General features: G+C 41.0%; 1 protein-coding gene across 1 annotated transcript in view; it reads right to left on the reverse strand.

The window, feature by feature from the left end:
- The window catches only part of LOC116035271 (plectin-like), a 212,729-nt gene extending 193,423 nt beyond the window's left edge, over positions 1-19,306 (reverse strand). The window contains exons 1-2 of the mRNA XM_031278275.2: positions 19,181-19,306; positions 16,038-16,231 (exon numbers count right to left, since the gene is read on the reverse strand). Of these exons, the coding sequence (XP_031134135.2) occupies positions 16,038-16,224 (187 nt within the window). The 5' untranslated portion in view covers positions 16,225-16,231; positions 19,181-19,306. The remainder of the gene's footprint in view (positions 1-16,037; positions 16,232-19,180) is intronic.
- Between the last annotated feature and the right edge of the window lie 872 nt (positions 19,307-20,178).

Consider the following 20,178-nt stretch of genomic DNA (forward strand, 5'->3'; position numbering starts at 1 on the left):
TCTATCACCTCTTTATCAGGATGCATAGTATCCATGATAATATGCATCCTGATAAAGTTCCCTTGACCTTTGGAATTAAAATAGCCCCACATCATCACATACCCTATACCTTCACCATACCTAGATATTGGCATGGTTTTATTTCAGTTAGCCTAATAGCTGGTTTGATTTGCATTAAGAGATGATTTTATGGAAAGTACCCCATGCCAATCTCTAGCTATGGTGAAGGGTATGTGATGATGTGGGGGTATGGTGAAGGGTATGTGATGATGTGGGGCTATTTTAATTCCAAAGGCCAAGGGAACTTTATCAGGATGCATAGTATCCTGGATCCATGAAATAACTGGCCTTTAAAAATAAAAATCTGCCTTCCTCTATGGGAATTTAACATAGGGGTGTGTATACGTATGCCCGCTATATTTTAAGGAAGAACATTTATTTATTTACGATATATTATTCATTCACAAAGAAAATTGGTGTCCTTAAAGGTTGGATTTTCCCTCATTTTTTTAATTAAGGCATTAAGATCAATTTCCAAAAGATTTTTTTTATTCCTCTTTTTAGTCAACTTTAACATGGGTTCATAAACTTATGAGCGCCACTGTAAGCATTGCAGACGTTAACCAGGCTCTATGATCGATGCTTTGCTGATCCGTTTGAATACATATAAGCAGGTGCAGATTATCTTTCATGGCTGATAAATAGTATTTTTTTAATCCTGTATTGGCCACAAATAGTTGTAAGTGAAATGTTGCCTGCACCGCAGTAATCTACTATTAGATTTTGCCTTAATTTAACAGCGTATACTACCATATATCTTGTGTCTGATAGATTTCCGATAGCAGGAATTTCATGCATGTTAAAGTTACTAAAATCCAGAATGAGTTGGCCTCTGTGCTCTTAGCTTGTGTAGGCAAACAGCGGGATTTCCTACATGCTAAAGCGACTTTTTTTATGATGTTACTTGAGGGCTTCTGTGCTTTTATCCTGTGCTGCCTATAAAAGGTTTGGAATACAGATGCAGGTCATTTCTCACTTCCTGCAGAGCTAGACAGCATCTATCGAATTGTGGCTTGTTGGAAATTTTAAGATGAGTTGCCACATACTGTATCATTTTTAAGGTAATTTCACAAGCGTCCGGTAAGTTGCTGTTTTTTCTATGTGTGGATCAATAGAAATACATTTCCAGGATAATTGCCTGACATCTGGCATGTCCCTGTGCATGTTGGTATCTTCTTTCGGGGAATGATTGTAAAGATTTACAAAGAATACGTTTACGGCATTTACTCTCTAACTGGGACGTTATGGGACCCATTGGTGGGGATTTGCTGTAGACAAAATACAGACGCCGATAAACTGGTAAGAGCAAATTCCGTTTTTGTATTTTTTCTTTCAGGGTTCCTATGCTCAAATGTTCCACCAAAACAAGTTCCTTCCCGAGATTATTTAGCAGAGCCACCGTCGCTGCATCCAGAGCTCAGCGCCACACAAGACGATTGTGACCTGTGCCAGAATGTATGTGTGGAGCCAGACCTTTATTTCTAAAAAATTAAAAAGGTCCATGTATAAGCCATTATGACAATGTGGCAACAGGTTTTTTTTGGGGGGGGGGTGTTTTTCCTTATCCGAAGCAAAGGTCTAAGGACAGAGGGTGTCAGGGTGTCGTCTGCTGCAAATATTCTTTAGCCCCTTGAGGCAAATCTGTGATCTTGGGCTATATCTATAAAAAAAATGACTTGACTTTTTTTTTAATCAACATAAATCCAAAAAACACCACATTGTTTCTGTCAAAATCATATCATTAAAGTAGCAGCAGAACCTTTATAAGTGCCCTAAAATAAAATTAGGGTGAATACTCAGTCATTCCTTATTATTTCAAAGATGCTATGGCCTTGCAACTTATTGCTCTATAATGCCTTCATTTGTTCAAATTAGAAAAAGGAAGCAGCCAGTCGCTACAGGAAATAATCTCATAACAGAGAAGATGTCCACCCTGTTTGTGCCGCAGTGACACACCACATCCAGCTGTTAGCTGTTACATGTGGGCCAGCCACAGAGAAAGTTGATGCCTGCCGCACCATGAATATATTCAAAGTGCAGATATGCCCTTGACATCCAGCGGGAACATCAACTGCCGGGGTAGCCAATGAATATTCAGCAGATGCCCTGACCAGCCAACTTGATGACAGTCCAGACCAAAATAAATTATGGGTAAAGAAAACAACATCCAGTCAGCAACACATGCCGAGACTTCACTGGTCGTCTTAATTAAATATAGCTGCTTGATTGATTGTTACATGATAGATTTGCAAGGTGCTTTCATTAATATCAAAGCAAGATGTGGTATTAAAAATGACACAGGGACACAGAGACAGGATCATGTCAACTAACAGAGACATACTGTGCATAGTTAATGGCTGACGCCAGCTACACTGTGATGGAACCTAAAAGCAATGTCTTGTTGAGGAGTTTTATGACAGCACGCCTCATAAAAATGATGAGGGAAGAAAAGATGATATGACCCTGCACCATTTCCATGCTGGTTTAGGCAGGAGTCTGCTGTAGCACAATAGTGGAGATCTGACAGGAAAAGGAAAATCCCTGCAGCTCAGCCTGACTAGCAGACATTTCTTTGGCCAAGGCCGAACTGACATCAGCCAGGACTCTTTCCTGAGAGGAAACGCGATAAGTCCACTCCAAACTCTTTGTTGTTGCTGCTGCAGAAGTGAGAGAGAGAGAGAGAGAGAGAGAGAGAGAGAGAGAGAGAGAGAGAGAGAGAGAGAGAGAGAGAGAGAGAGAGAGAGAGAGAGAGAGAGAGAGTGTGTGTGTGTGTGTGTGTGTGTGTGTGTGTGTGCGCGTGCGTGTGTGTGTCTTTACAATCACTCCAACAAGACTTTTTACAAGAAGAGACAGAGTTCGACACTCCCGCATGTTTTAATAATTCTGACAAAATTCCAATTAAATGTTAAATATGTTCACTGGGGCGGCCTCTAGCTCACCCAGTTAGAGCGTTCGCCCCATGTTGGCTGAGTCCTGCAGCGGCCCGGGTTCGAATCCGACCTGCGGCCCTTTGCTGCGTGTCTTCCCCCATCTCTCTCCCCCTTTCATGTCTATCCACCGTCACTTAATAAAGGGAAAAGCCCCAAAAAATAATTCTAAAAAAAAAAAAAATATGTTCACTATTCTGATTTGATTCAAATGAAATTACATATTAAGATGGCCATCTTACCCTTTTCCATTTTATTGTTTATTTAATAGTAGGTCTGGGCAATACATTGATATTATATCGATATTGTGATATGAGACTAGATATCGTCTTAGATTTTGGACACCGTAATATGGCTGCAGGCTGCATTACAGTAGAGCGATGGAATTTTCTGAACTTACCAGATTGTTCTAGCTGTTCTATTATTTGCCTTTACCCATTTAGTCATTAAATCGGCAATACCGATGATTATCAAAAAAGTCATTTTGTAAATAACATTTTGTTTAAGCACCAATTGTCAACCCTACAATATCGCCGTAATATCGACATTGAGGTATTTGGTCAAGAATATCATTGTGATAGTTAATATTTTCTCCATATCGCCCAGCCCTATTTTACAGTATATAGTAAGTGGACTTGATGCAAGAACTGAGAGCTAAAAGAAAACACATTCAGTGTCCACTACAACATCAATTGTCAAATGTGGACAAAGACGTATTTCAGGGCATATGATAATATGTATGCAATTTAACAAACATATGTGCAATTGTGCATCCCTATTTGTTCACAATATTCTTATAAAAACACAGAGCCAGCCCACCATGAAACACTGGTGCTTCTCAAAAGGCCAGCATATGAAGAAAGAGTGGGTGGCTGAACAAATCAGACTCCTTTAAAAGCCCGGGGCACATAGATTAATATGCGGTCAACATAACCTGTGCCTGAGGCAGCATTTAACAGCTGAAATGAGTCTGGCTTCTGACAGATAGAACTGCTCAGAACTATAAAGAGAAGCCAGAAGCAGATAAAAGCAATGCACTCTGCTTCTGTCATATACTGTAACCAGAACATGACTAAGTGTAATGTCTAGGTTGATGTAGTCTGCAGTGAGATGTGTGTGTGTGTGTGTGTGTGTGTGTGTGTGTGTGTGTGTGTGCGTGTGTGTGTGTGTGTGTGTGTGTGTGTCTATTCGCATCAGGCCATACTTTTGTTGCTGTCCCAAGTATTAAAATGCTTGCTAATACGTGTGGAAGCTAAGTGAAGATATTTAAAACTAAACGTTTAGCACCTCACCCACTATTAACACTCACTGGCACTGGATCTCATTATGTCATCTTCCTCAAAACACATAGTGGTGACACTTAAGAGATACTTAAAATTTCTTACAGGGTACCTACTGGATCATGCTAGCTTGGTGTCCACTCCTAAATGGCTAAATCTGGCTTCAGGACATCTGTTTATTTAATTAAGCTGTGGCTTTAAAAGGCTCGTGATCTGAATGAGTATGTGGAAACATGCATGTGTGTGTGTGTGTGTGTGTGGGTGTGGAGCTGACGGTTTGTTTCCCAGATCTCTTTCAACAATACTCAGCAGGTGCATGCAGTTGGCACGGGACTCTGGCAAGTATTCTTTCCACATTACAAGATCTGAATGTGCTGGTGCGTGTTCCGATGTCTGAACCCTTTAACGTGTGTATGTGCACTCTTGCTTCATGTATACATCCAGCAGTATGTGTGTGTGCATTTGCACTTCATTTGATACTTTGCCTGTGAATGGTCCCAGGGGACGAATGGAACACAACAACCAAAGCTGTGAAATTAAAGGGATAGTTCTGCTTTTTTTGAAGTGGAGTTGTATGAGTTACCTAACGATAGTCAGTGTATTACCTACAGTAAATGACAGTTGGCATGCCGCCAGTTTGGAATAGCAGGCAGGAGTACCGACACGGAAGCTGCTGTGGACAGGGTCAGCAACTACACTATCTAGAATATTTAGACTGCCCTTTTTCAGCACTACTTTTTTTTCCCCAGCGTATTCCTACGCATAAGCACAACTGTGCCATGCACTGTATTACGCCGCAGATCAGCTGTGTAGGTCACTCTCCACGGTTTATGGAATAAACAAATACAATAAACATTCAGACAATTTCTTGCATTACCCAGTGGCTACAGTATAAAGCCGGCCAGTAAGCGGTCTGTCTCTGTTTCCTTCTATTTGATATTCTAGTGGGGCCGACTCGCAGGACAAGAAAAATACAGCATTGACACTATGAACGTTTTTTTTTTGTTTTCACACCAGTGTGTTCTGAGAAAGAGATGCCAGTCTTCACAAATCACAGCACATCTTTTATACTCAAGAGTCAAGGGGATTACTGAAGCACAGCTCACCGCTGATGGAAAAAAAAGCCATGGGGGAAACAAACAAAACCTTGTGTCCATACACACACTAGAATGTAAACACAAAACACGCGCCCGCACACACTCAGGCTCTGTGATTATTCCCTTCCTTGTATTTTACACTAATTTACATTTATTTTGACCTAAACTGAGTCTATGCTATTGTCAAAAGCAGACATTAGACTATAATTAATACCATTGCAAAGGCATTAGTTGTGCATAAAGTCCAGAAACCCTATTATTGGTGCTTGTGTTCAGTGTTTCAGCATTGAAAGGACCAATTTCAAGACATCTCCTCTCCTCCGTCTTTCTTTTTCGTCAGTGTATCAACTGATCATCACCATTCTGGAGACTTGAAGCATTTCACTGTCAATTGGCTGCTGCTGCCTGGATACTGTTCTAGCACAGTGCAATAATGTTGCAATGCTGCTGTAATAACAAGCATAGAAACAGGCCTGGCTCCCTCTTCTGGATATCTACAACAGTGTCTAACTGAAACACACTCATGCACAGTTGTGACAAGTTCTTGTAGGTTATCCTCTCTCTTTCCTGGATCTGTCCATTTCATTACGGCTCATTTACAGAATTTCTATCTGATGGTGAAGTTCAGCATTCCTTCCCTGATGCAGCATGTCATGGGGAAAGGCATAAAGGTCAAATCTGTAAAAAAGGAAGAAATAAATCTGTCCTGTCTGATAGACTCCTTCAATGAGCATACAACTTTTTGTCTGCTGAAATAAGGCAGAGCACTGTAACACAAAGGGGGACAAGGAACACACCATGCAGTCAATGCTATTTGAGACGGGTGTGGGAAATGAGAAACATTTTCCAGAAGCTGTAATGACTCTCTGGGATGAACACTTTCAGGATAATGGACTCTTTAATACAAAAGGGCCACCTAGTGGGCAAATGGCTTACTGCTGTCTGAAGGAGGATTAATAGTTGAGTTCACTTCTAAGCATAGAGCTTGATCCAGAGGTGGCGTCAGCCGATTTTGCCGTTGTTTTATGCCGGATCTCTCGCTCTCTCTCTCTTTTTTTTTTTTACAAAAATAAGTAGCCTATAATAGAATAAAAAAGCCCCAGAATGGCACATGCAAATTAAGAAGAAAAGTATTTTCCAACACACTTGCAGTTTTTTTTTTTTTTGTAGAACTCATGATAGAATTGTAACTTTGTCCAGTTTATTTTTCTGAGGCGAATAGAACGGGCAGCTACGTGCAGCGTCCGACCATGCTTTATTTGTTGCTATCACCTAGCAACCGTCTCTACGTGAGGAAAGCTCAGCCACAGCCAAATCAGTCTAATACACTGATGCCATTAACACAAAGTTTAGGAGCGCAATGCTAATGATTTAGTTTGAAGTTCCTGTGACGTGACATTTCCAGTCTATGGTTTAGACTCAAACACACGGAGCTCTGAAGCAGACCTGTGCGTCGCTTAGTGTCCACTCTCGCTGTAAAATGCAGGGCAGCTTCAGGTTTATGGATGCGCTCAGCTGTGGACATGCTGCGGCAGATGTGTTGCATTTGTGCTCTGTGTATTTCTGCAGTAGTTTCGGTTTTCCCATAGACAGTAAAAGTGGACAAAAAATGGACCAACAGATCCTGTTGCTCTGGACGGAGACCAGTGAAGGCTATTAGGAGCACTTTTCCGGTGATGGCTGAGCGTTACCTGTCAGACGGTCTGACATCTACCGTATCAGCAGAGCAATCACGTAATGCACAGCAAGCTATGGTGCAGGTAGATTATTTTCTGAAATATGGTGATTTTATTCTTGTAATAGCCTATTATAACTTTATTTTCCTCAAAATATCACGACTCCTCCAAATCTCAGAGAACACAGATGGATGAGTTATATTTTGAATGTGCACAAAGTTTTGGACATGAGCAGAAATCTTGCTCAATCATCTGAAATATTACAGTCCAGGGGTTTATTAATCCATTAAAATGAATAATGTATCATTGAGGTGAATAATTGGCATACGCACATTTAAGGAGGTTACATCCCCAACAAAAGATGCAAAACAGGAGGGAGGAGTAAATGATGCCTAGGCTACATGTGTGCTGACTCAGATATAATTAGAAAAGTCGATCCAAAGGAGAATAAAAAGTTGAAAGCAATACAGAATGCCTGAGAGCCTTACTGCAATATTTTCCATTATGTTTTTATATTTGGATTATAATCTATGTTTCCCTTTACATAAAAATATTTCCAGCATATTGATTCAGAAAAAGGTATAAATAGGTGCATAAAAATTCACAAGAATGCAGGAAATGAAGTGTTTAATGCTCAAAATTTTCGGGGGGGAGGACCCCCAGACCCCCCCATCATAAGTCACCACACAGATCTGGAAACAAAACCTTGGCCTTTGGGTTGGCAGGCCAGTTATGATTAGGCCAAATGTTGGTGCCATCTAACTTACATCTACAAACTGGCCAGCTAAAATGAACACACACTGGCTATTAACGAGTTGGCCAAGCCAATCGCCGTTTTGCACTGCATTCAGTTTATTTAAATGGGTCCGGGCTAAGCCCCGAACCTCCTCAAGTCGTAGAAAAGCCCCTGGCTTGATCTATGATAAAATGACGTTTATAGTTAAACTGCAGCTGAGATCCAAAAAATAGGCCAGCATTTGTAAAGAAAGCCAACACCACAATCCCAGCATTTAGTTTACACTATTTCTTACACCTGAGGGATATGATTAGAAATACAGAGGCTTTCATCAACAGACCCAAGCTGTAAAGCATTAAATGATAAATGTTTTCAGCTCTAATGCTTCCATTAAAAGTGTTTTATTGCAGAAATATGAAAGACGCCTCAGGGGAAGCATCTTGGTATGTGTCTATGGAGTAACTGTCAGTACAGACAGCGGGTGACTCACGTAGTTCCCCATACAGCCTGTAATAAACAGATCTACTAAATACACAGTACTGCTGAGATACTTAGGTCTCGGTTCATCTTTACTGATCATTTCCACAGTAAATCTCTACCGCTTAGGCAATAGTGTGTGAGAGAGTCTCTGTGTGGCGGCATCTCCGTATCAGATCATAGCCTGCTCATAATAAATAATTGAGGAGTGATGCGATGGAGTTTAAGTACAGCTTGGACTCTCAAGGCCAACACTGGAACACACACACCAGGACTGCAAGAGAAGCCAACATTTAGCTTATTAAATTTGTGCCAACAAACTTGATCTGCTTAAATTGATAACATGATTAACCCAAAAGGCATACATTGGCACTGTGATACATTATGTATTATGCAAACTATAAGTCTATTAGAACTACAGACAAACTTTCTTTAAAATATTTCATCACAATTCTACTAATAAAACAACCTGACAAAGAGAAATGTGTTCACATTAAAGGGGAATTGTAAAACTCTGTTTACTGCATGCAAGAAAAAGTTGTGAAAAGACTTCTGTAGCTGCAGAAAGAATGACAGTGAAGTCTAACGTAATACCTCAAGTTATGTCACTATCGGTCGGGGCTGAAGAAAAATAAGACTCAAGTCATAAACTACATTTTTCTGGGCCTGAAGTACTTTCACAAACACTAATACTGTGTAACAGAACAGCAGCCTTTTTGATTTAAGCAAACATCTAAAATTATTTGTTGCTATGATTTAAAGTTTGGGTTCCCCTGCTGAAGATGGATGGATGGATTTAAAGTTGTAGTCCGTAAGATTGAGTTAGGTTGTTTCTATCGGCAGCTTTGGCGGTAAGATGTAATTGTGCCTCTGGGACCTCATCTCTGTAGTAGAGTTCCTTTCGAAAACGAACAGTGTCGACTGTATGACGTGTGCATGATGCCTTCACATCCAGTCCACACTGATAGTAGTTTAGTCTAAGATGAGCTAGCTGACGTGGCTAACCGTGCTAACACGGTCAACAGTGCTACCACAGCTAGCAGGATTACTCACCGAGACTTTTGGGGAGGCGCAATGTTTTTCGCAGTGAAGCATGCGGAAAACATCACGCCTCCCAGACCCCCTCGATGAGTAATCCCTGCAGAACCTTAGGATCTCCGACTGATAATTCAAATCTTCGACTTCCAGGGGTCAGCCCTACAAGCCATACATGTTGTTGGCGTCTAGTGGTATCGAACCATGTGGAGACTTTCAGCTTTATTTATTTGTTGTGTTTTGGTAAAATTCCATTAACCTCCATTGTATTTTGGTGGCGGCAGAAGCCTTAGCGGTGGAGATATCAAAACCAAGATGAATACAAATTAAACTATATAGATTACTAGAGTTTCGTGGGGAAACATTTTTGTAAAATGGGTGAACAGCCCCTTTAAAGATGTGTCACATTGCATGTACTACACTCCTCAAGTGAAGGCATGAGGCCACAAGGTAGCAGGGTGGAGTGCTGCCCTCATATTGAGTTATGTTGCAGAGCATGGTGCCGGTCCCGGAGTACAGCTCTCATGCATGCACTAAACTATACATGAGAGATGACCTCTGTGTACTCCTGTACTGACGCCACAGCCATTCTCTGGACAGTAAATCCTCCCTGTGACCAGTCTGACAGCTGACTGACTGGAGAACTTTCAACTCAATCATTCACTGCTTTGAGAATGAGTGTACACTGGGAGGCCGTATGACTTCAGCAGCAAATAGCAAAGGAGAGAAGCAAAAGAGAAAAATATAGTTTACAATATTTATTAGTTATATCCCACAAACATTGGTTGCACTTTAGATGTAACAATGCCTACATGTATTGTCCCTGACAAATAAACGGCAAAAAGAGCACTCTGACATCTCTCCATTTGTGCATGTATAAGATCCTGTTTGTGCATGTCTGTGTGTATTTTGGGCCTGTGTGTAATGTGTTATGTCTGTCTTATCAGGTTTTCTTGCTCATGTATTTTGGGTCACGGAGTTACTTTATGTTAGGCAGTTAATGGGTAAATGTTTTACTATTGAAGTGTGTTGATCGATCTCAGATGTAAACTCAGTCTCTTCTGTTATAATTAGTAATAAATACTAAGAGAAATGGTGAAAGTATTCACATTAGACACACCTTAATGAGGTTGACGTGTTACTGTACAGTATATTGCACTAGTAGTCTCAGTGAAGGTATAATATACAAAGACAGACATATATGACATGTTTTGTATAGAAAAGGGTTTTATTTGTGTCAGTGAGGAATGAGTATGTTTTGTAGTAATGTAACAGGTGTAAATTGGTCTATGTACCGCTACATTTTCTTGTTAAGAGCTGTAAGAGCTATATCTGGTTTTGACCAGTGCATTTATGCAAAAATAATATAACAGAGAGAAGAGTATTCATGCGAGAAATAAATATAATCCAGTTGAATGGAGAAAGAACAACACGTCGTCCTGTCTCACTTCTTTCTGTGTACTTTTTCCTGCTGTTACAGGATTATCTCAATAACCTAACGGGTGCCAAGCCGGTACCCATTACACATGGCAACCTACCTGTGACAACAAGACTCCAGAAAGACACTATGCCCGGCCAAAAAATTGCCCAGCACATAACTCCTCGTAAAAAAACACAAATAGCTGTTTTTAGATTTTGTCTTTGTGTAGATTAAACAAACAAGATATAATGTGTTGGTTAGTAAACTTTAGAGGTGATGGTAGGTGGAGTTGGTTAACTATCAGTGCATTAAGTCGCTGTTGTTGTAATGTGTTTCTTGCATTTCCAAAATGGCAGCTAGAACAAAGAAACAGAGCCTTCTAGCCCTCGAGCACATGCTCATCTACATATATACAGTCAGGGATTCTGTAGCAGCCAGTTAGTCAGTCAGCAGAGCCCACAACAAAAGCTCAGCCTCGCCCATGGGTGCTGACACAGCCTGACCTAGCCTTCTAATGGATAGAGGCAGAGCAGTACAGGATGTGGACGCAGGCCTATTGTAGGAGCACAGCATTCCAAACTCCATCAAAGACTCATTGTGCTAAAAATGGCACATTGAAAATTTGCACGTTACAACATAAAGTGGGATTACTGTACATCTCATTTCTGCACTACAATGTCAGACAAATAAACATGTTTACCAGGCATACTGTTTGTGTCAATGAGAAGGATAAGGATATGTATTGTCATTCCACATGTCATGTGTGAAAGGGAAATAAATCCCTTTCGAGAAAACTCAAAATATAATAAAATAGGTAATACAAAAGCAGGTAATAAAAGCACACAGTTAAATATAATATGAAAGTAGAGAAGTATAAAAACTATAAATCAAGGAACGTGTGTGTGTGTGTGTGTGTGTGTATGCGCGTGTGTGTGTCTCTTTCAAACGATCCTGCATTCGCAGAAGACGTCACACACAGCACGCTGTTGTACGAGCCTTTGTACAGCAGTGGGGACGGGGCAGTGTTGCCAGAGATTGTCGCTAGATTTAGCGACTTTTCAGACCCCTTAGCAACTTTTTTTCCAAAAAGGTGACTAGCGACAAATCTGGAGCGCCGTGCATGGCCCGTAGGCTCGCTGCTGCTCCTTACACTGTTACTGTTACTGTGACAGAGAGAGGTGACTGTGGTGGCCGCAAGAGAGATGAGCCACCATGGGTGTATGTGAATGGATGAATGAAAGGCCAATTGTAAAGGGCTATGTCCGGTAAGGTGGAAAGGCAATATTCACCATTTACTGCTGGATGAGTGGTTCTCGAGAACACTTCCAACAGGCCCGACAACGCTGCAAACAGCAATACTGGGAAGCAAGTGTTTTATAACTGCATTTTGTGTCACATGTTGTTTGTGAGAATTTACACAATACATGTGTGGAAAAAAAAAATACTGGGAACCAGGCAATCGGCCCGTTCCGAGCCGACATGTGCTTCAAATGGGTAACGCACTAGTAAATATAAAAGACTGTAAGGTCCAAAGTAGAGCTGGGCGATATGGAGAAAATCATATATCAGGATATTTTGGACCAAATACCTCAAAGTGCAGCAATGTTTTGAGTTGTAACAATGAAGGTTATAGTAGCAGCAGTTGGTTCAGTGAGATGCAGAATTGATCAGTCTCACAGCATCAGGAAAAGGCTGTTCAGCCTCAGCTCAGTGTGTTGGTTCTGGCCCTGATGCTGATGATGTCCATCATCATTTTCCAATCATCTCTTCATTATTTCAGTGCAGATGTTGGGTTGACCTGCCTTATTACACGGACTGTTGCCGTAATGGCAACGCCACTTCGAAATTACTTCAAATACATTTTTTAATTTATGTAATGTGTATGTAATGTAATGTAATTTATTCTTGCATATCTGCCAACGCTGATACTAATATATCTGTGAAAAGCCACAATAGTCTGATGATATCAGCCTGTTGAGCTCAACTTTGTTAGAGGCTCTGCATTGCATTGTTAATAGCATTGACACCATCATAACAGTTATATCACTCCGGGTGATTTCAGATATCAAATTATAGCTGCTCCGCAGCGATGGTCATGGCAGAACATTTTAAACTCACAGGGAAGGTGTCCAAAGCACAATGGCTGATTTTGTGTAAGATGTATCATTATGACCATTGAGCTTTGAACTCGCAATCTTCGGATTCAAAGGCAAACATTGATCTCAGTGAGCTATTATCCAGGTGATGACTCCTCTAGCTATTTGCCTGATTAGGTATGTGTATGACCTTTGAGGCCATAGGCAGTTTCTGATCTCAGGGAGCTATTATCTGGGTGATGTCTTAAGTGACATCCCAACACCTAGTAGACAAGGAGCAGGACTGTGTTAAAATGCTGGATTTTAAACTGCTGTAAAAAATTATTTTCCCATTAGACAATTCTGAGAATTGTGAAGTGCACTTGGTTAAAACAACATATGCCTGTAATTTATTTTCACAAAGGTCAATAAATGCCAAACTGATGTTTAAAGATGCTTTATTTTGCATTGACTGCAATGCGTAGATGAGGACACCCTTTTTGAAATAAAATTCTGAAGTTTTGCACATCAAATCTACAGTGATCTTCAGATGTTGTGAATTTTTTCCATGAACATCAAACATTTAATTTGGAAGAAATTGCAGGATTTGTTTATACTACTGTATGCAGTAAAATGTTTTAAAGCACTGTGGGCTCACTTTATGATGAATCGAAAATCTGAATACTATTTTCGTCAAGAACAGTCTGAAGATGAAGTTGCCCAAATTTGGTGTCAATTGAAACAAAAATGTGGGAGGAGATAGGTTTAAGAAGTTTTGCAGTTTTTGCAAAACGTAGAGTGGTGGACTTCAAAATTGCCACTATGTAAAAGCAGTGTACAGTTTCTGCTCTATTGGGGCTACAGTTTGGCATAAGTTGCAACGTTGTAGCGTGTACGGTTGATTTGTTATGAATTTGAAGTTTAGAAATTTTAATGGCTGTTGTAGCGCCACCATCAGGGCAATTAGCACACAAATTGCAATGATTGCGTTTGGCATAGGACTGGACTTGTGTGCAAAGTTTGTTGAGTTTTCGTGCATGGTAACATGGATTTCTTAGGAACAAGAAGAATAATAATACATGCAAATACACGCTTCGCTGCTCGGCCCCTAACGAGAAATGTTCCATTATACAGATCGCATCATGTTATAGAAGTGGGACTGATAATGACTTGGCATTTCTAATAAAATGTCTTTGATTGATTATTGCAGCCAGTATTACATGAAGTCTTCACTGCGATGTGCTGTGTATATGTAGCTAACACTTGGCCTCTGGCACATCAGAGCAATAGCAGTGCTAATCCGTAGTGTAAATAAATAATGTGTTTCCAGCATCCCTACAGTTGAATTGGACAGGATCCCAGTCTTTAGTTCGAGCAAAAACAACCACACATCACACATGGAAAACTATAGTCTTTTGCTACTGCCCTGTCCTTGCCTTAATGTATGACATGTATATCCTGTTCAGGTGGCAAAACCCATAAGCAGTCTGCAGGGGAAACAAATATCTTACACGTGTTCCGTTTTGTTTCCTTTTTGCTTACAGTGTCACTTACAATGTTAACTGTTCCTTAGTGACCTGGTATTTAAAGTTGCAATGGACAGGTCAAGCCAGATTAAAATGCTTAGTAGGGCTACAATAGAAAAGAGCATCATACCATATTGCACACACTCTCGCCCCTTACTGAAGGATGACTGACTCAGCCAATAGTCTGCGAGGCCCTGTTTGTGGTACAGTATCTGCTTGCATTTAAAAATTAGCGCAGTGTCACTGTTTTTGAAGTTCAATAAATGCAACATCTTTCCAAAAGTCAATGAGTTATCATGTTAAATAATCATAATTTCAATATTGACCAAAAAAAGTGTGATTATGATTTATTCCATAATTGAGCAGCCCTAATTTCAAGACACACAAAAGCACAATTACACCAAAATATATACAGGTACGATATGTGACCTGTGGTATTTAGTGCTCAATATCTCAAACTCAGCTCCACCATTTGATGTCAAGTTGTCTAACAAGCTCTACCCAGAATGCAAACAAGGACATTCCCACAGAGGACAACGGCCCTGACGTAATTAATAAATGAATGTTCAATTGCTTTTCATAAGAGTCAACATTATGAATAATGAGCTTTCATCTCCGTTCATGAAGGTTTATTTTCAAAGGAGTGAACAGTCAGCTTTCCACTAAACAACGCTCACTGATGCGCGTGAAACAAGTTTTAAAATCAACATTAGTCCTGTTATGTCACAAAATTTTCCTTTTATTCTTCAAGACACTCGCTCACATGTCCCAACTGTCCCTGTGTGGAATGTTTCCCCTTTAAAAAAATAAATGAACACTAAGCTTAAAAGCATTGTTTCACTGACCTCTTTTGATTTAAAGTCTCAAGTCTGTTGGACAAGTGACCACACACAGCAGATGTGTGCTGCTGATCGCGCCACTGACCAATAGCAAGTGCTTTGAGAGAATGGAGTGTCCAAAATGGAGGAATTTTGTAGTTTATAAGCTGTGTCGCACCATCCACTTTTGTTGAACCGTCTTCTATCAGAATATAAACTGCTCCATGAAAGAGGGATGGTTTGCAGACAGTTAGAAAACAGGAAGAAAAGCTACAAATGTATTTTTTTAATGAAATTATCTTATTGTCCCCTTTACGACTAATGAGCTTGCTAAATGACAGTTAGCAGGCTAGCTAGCTCAGAGTGCTTTCCCTGTCCCTCTTCACTAACTCTTTATTGAATGACATAATGTTCAATCCTGAGACCAAAATGCCAGGGGGAAATTACGTAGGTCGATTTATGAAGACTTTGGTTAACTGCTCTTCTCTCTATCTCTGCAGGGTAAATCCAGAGAGCTAGCTAGACTATCTGTCCACTCTGAGTTTTCTGTTGCACGACGCTGACAATTGTGACTGGTTTAAAGACATGGCAATAAACCAGAGCACGTTTGTCTCCCATCCTGGAATGCGGACCTTCCTCCGCAGCGCTGTGGAGGAAGGTCTGGCAATGCGAGAATAGGGGGGAATAAACAAAGCATGTTCCAGGCTTTCTAGTGAGCTACAGTAGTCCATCAATTAGGCCTGTGTTTGACCCCTACCTCCAGCTTGGACACAGGATGAATTTTGCTGTGCCACTCTCTAACCAGGCCTTTAAAAGTGAGTTAAGTACACTTAACACACTGCATCAATGAGTACATGTACGCAACATATCACGTGTGTGAGAGTAACGCCGCAGTTATAGTCAATCCTACCTGCGATGCGAATGACAGCCCTCTCTGCTGGATCCAGAACTTCCCCTGAGGATGACTTGGAGCGTTTGACCCGCTGGTGTTTGGACAGGTTCCAGGGTAGGGTGTCTCCAGGACAGGGGACGCTGCTGCTCTCTCCATAGCTTTCCTCCACTGGGGTTTCCCTGCGTCTGTCTTTACGGCTCGCCATCACCTTCCTACCAAAGAGATTAAAAGTCAGAGTTTGAGAAAAGCTGGAGGAGTCGGAGCAGTAACTGTCATGCTTATTATTCTGGTTAGCATTTAATGTACAGTAGTTTGCCAATAGTGATAATTAGGTGTCCAAGGCCTCTAAAACTATGTAAACACTGCAAAACTTTAAATTCTCTAGGCAAGTATTCGGCTAATCATTAAACCACTGACTCTTTAATCTAAAGGGGCAGAAACCGAGGTCTAGAAGAGCTTCACTAAAGCAGCCAGGGTCAGCTGTCGCGTCAGGCTTTCTCGTGTGCTGTGATCTCACTCTTCTAATGCTTAACTGCCATTGAAATGTATAACAAGATAAACTCAAAGTGCTTAACATTAGAGTGCCATAAAATGCAAAATGCGGGGCTAGACACAGAATGTACTGTGACATATCATTGGCGGTGTGTGGAGATGACAGCAGGGTGAGGCTCCATGACCATGATAACAGCACTGTATGGACCTTCACACGCTCATGCAAAATACCAGATGTTACATTGCACCTCCATGGCTTGTTTTGCTCTTCCTATGTGGACTTTGGTCAGGGGATGAGAGATGAGTAAAGTAATACATTTCTAGAGAGAGAGAGAGATTATTCCACTGATATTTTTTTTATTCCATCTATTTTCCCTAATGTCAAAACATGGCACCTACATTGCCCACAATGCAACTAGAACGCCAACAGTTCAGGTGGAGATTCAGGTGTGTTATGCTAGTACCGGCTAATGTAGCCTTGAGCTGCTAGCCTCAAGCAGGGATGAGGAGCAGGCTACAGAGGTCTGGTAAGCTCACTGCTTTAAAGGCAGGGTTGGTAACTATTTAGACGGAGCCCCGAGGAGATGCTACTTTCAAATCTTGCTAGCTTTTCAACATTTTTCACATTTTACCAACCCTGACTTTAACGCCACACCCCCAGATCTTTTTTCTTTCCAAACTTGTAATCTCCAGCCCCAACCAACAACCAACTGCCCCCAACCGCGGACTCAAGTGACATCACTTGAGGCAATTTAATCAGATTTCGTACAGCTCCCCCTGGAGTCACAAAGGCTTTATACAACTTTATTTTCCACGTATGCACATATTTTATGTGTAACATTGGTGGAGTTTCCCTTTAAGTCAACACTGCGTAACACTGCTTTACATTGCTGACAATCACTCACTATGACCATCTGCTCAGTCTCTGACCTTTGAACTTAGGTTAAATATTTACCAGTAATGTGCAACAGCATCAGATACTGTATAAATAGAACAGTAGAACCTGTGTCAACTATCACAACTGAGTATATATGACATCATGCCCATCCTATTCCCCATTAATGTCTTGCACAGCACATTGTGTGTAGTGCTAAAGGGAATAAATCCTCAAGAAAATTGTCCTGCTTGCAGTTAAAACCCACAGTGGCTGATATCAAGGCAAGTGCATTCAACCATGAAACGTTAAAAGGTGTGTACAAATATGTGTGGAGACCAGACCTCACACAGCCAAGGGTATATACACACACACACCCTGGCAATGTTCCTGGCTTAGTGAAAATACGACCTAACACTGATAAACCTGAGCTAGTCGACACAGAGTACAGTGTTTTCCCTAGGTATGTGGAAGCCTTAGGTGCACATGTTTGGTGAGGGGGTTTAGGGATCCTCCCTCAAGAAAATGTTAAGCTTTTTAATTAAAAAAATTTGGACCGTTATTATTACCATATGTGTGTCTACAAAGTAGGAAATGCGAGAGCAGATAATAATATTTAAAAAGCTTAAAGACAAAACAAAAAATGTCCACTGGGGACCAACTACAATCATTAGAACTGAGAAAAGTCATTTAGTTAGTTTTGATGCTCACATTGATTTCACATTCATTTGCATTACGTGGTGCCCAAAACGGCTTGGGTGCTGTGGGGAAACCCTGTGAGTAGTTGCACGAGTCCTCAGCAGTCATAAACACTGTCTGTATATGTGCCAAATAAATTCAAGTGGTGTTTCCTGGAATGCTCTCTTAGGTTTACACCTCATGACACTTTATCTGTCACCTCATGACACAACCACTTAACTTTCTGTCAGAAGAAATATTTCAAGAGAGCTCGAAATACCTGTAGGCTTTGACTTAACTACAGCAACGATGACTTGGAAAATACATGTTATTAAACCATTTGAGTCAAAGAATATTTCTGTTGCCAACGTTAGACAATGACAAACCCACTGTAAGATATGGCTGTTGCCGTAGGAGATAGCACTACCCTATTGATGTCACAGTTCAGAGTTGAGTCTTTGGTGAAGTTATCATGCTGTACTTGTAAATGTTTGGCAGTCCAGCTAGCATTTGGTCATGATGTCATTACAAAACAGTAACCAGGTTCTCAGACACAGTGTGCCTCATTATCATACTGCAGTATCTACCACACAGGAATGACACACAGAAATGAATTGCCGCTGCTGCAGGATTACAGTAAAAGCAAGTCTACTAATTGGCTCATAATTTTTGTAATGTCAGAGTCTGAGTCTCATTATTAGTAGGCCCTTACCTAGCCCTACATGTGATAAGATAGCTGTCACTATATTTGTGCTGACATGTTGTTGACAGTAAACTGTGAAATTGTCTGTTTATTTAGGAATTGTAGTAGGAGTGGCAACTATGATTAGAACATGTTACTTTCTAATTGAGACATTTTATTCAGGGCTCTGGTGCAATTATGCATACTTTTGTTGGGCACCTTCAGGACTCCAGGAACCTGCACTACTGGCCTGATGCACCTGCAACAAACTGATCCCAAACGCACACCAATTTATGAATAATGGGATGACTCAGTAAAGCAAGTTAACACTACTAGACTACTCTCCCGTCTCTATAATCTCCCAGTTTTACTTGAACTGTTCACCCAAACCCATGCACACACACAGCTTCAGTGAGAATTTCTGTATTGTCTTACCTTCCTGCTGTGCTGGATCAATGCGTAAAAGCCTGTCAAACTGCCATGAATGCCGGTGCTTCAGTCTGCAGTGTCCTGCAGGTTATCGCCAGCCAAAACAAATAAAGTCGCCCGCGTGTGTGTGTGTGTCACAGCAAACTGTAATGCTGAGATAGCCACTCCTTTTACAGGAGGCAGGGCTGGTATGGAGAGGCTGGAGAGACGACCCGCCGTGCAGAATCCGCAGTCATCTGTGATGTTTCTCTAGCTCTGCTCGCTCTTTCTCATCTAACATCCCTCCCTGGCGACACCTGGGAATTTAAAGGTCGTTAATCAATCATGCGTTCGTTAACCGACGCGAAATGCTGCTTCTAAGCTTTAATCGCCGATATAAAGAAGCAGGCGTCCTTGCCGGAAAACATTCTCACCGTGGAGCTGCTGTGAAGCTCTGTACCGATCAAGAGCAATTAACAGCGGCTAGAAACCAGCAGGGTCTCGCGCTGCGGTGAAAAGCTGCATGACTCACTGATCGATTAAGTTTGCCTGGTTGTCCCGGGCTGAGGATGAGGATTGTTGTGTCTGCAGCGCTCTCAGAGGGAAGTGTTTAAGAAAATGAAGGTTTTAGGCTGTCATGGTGTTTAATTAAATATTCACGTGTTAAGAGATGACACATATAGGCTGCATATACATACATAGCCTACATGCATATGTATGTAGGCTATGTTGTTTGTGTGTTTTCATCACACACAAACATATCAGTTATCAATTTTGAATGTGAATTTTTGTAATTTGCACATTTCGTTCTAAATGTGTTGTTCACACACACACACACACACACACACACACACACACACACACACACACACACACACACACACACACACACACACACACACACACACACACCACTGACATCAGTTCACTGATCTATGCTGTTCCAAAATGGACTTTTTTTAATTGCACATTTGAATATGTGGGTTTGCACCCAAAATGTTTTTTTGGTTTTTTTTATGTCACAT

This window comes from Sander lucioperca, chromosome 10, assembly GCF_008315115.2.
Source record: "Sander lucioperca isolate FBNREF2018 chromosome 10, SLUC_FBN_1.2, whole genome shotgun sequence".
Classification (NCBI taxonomy): Eukaryota; Metazoa; Chordata; class Actinopteri; order Perciformes; family Percidae; genus Sander; species Sander lucioperca.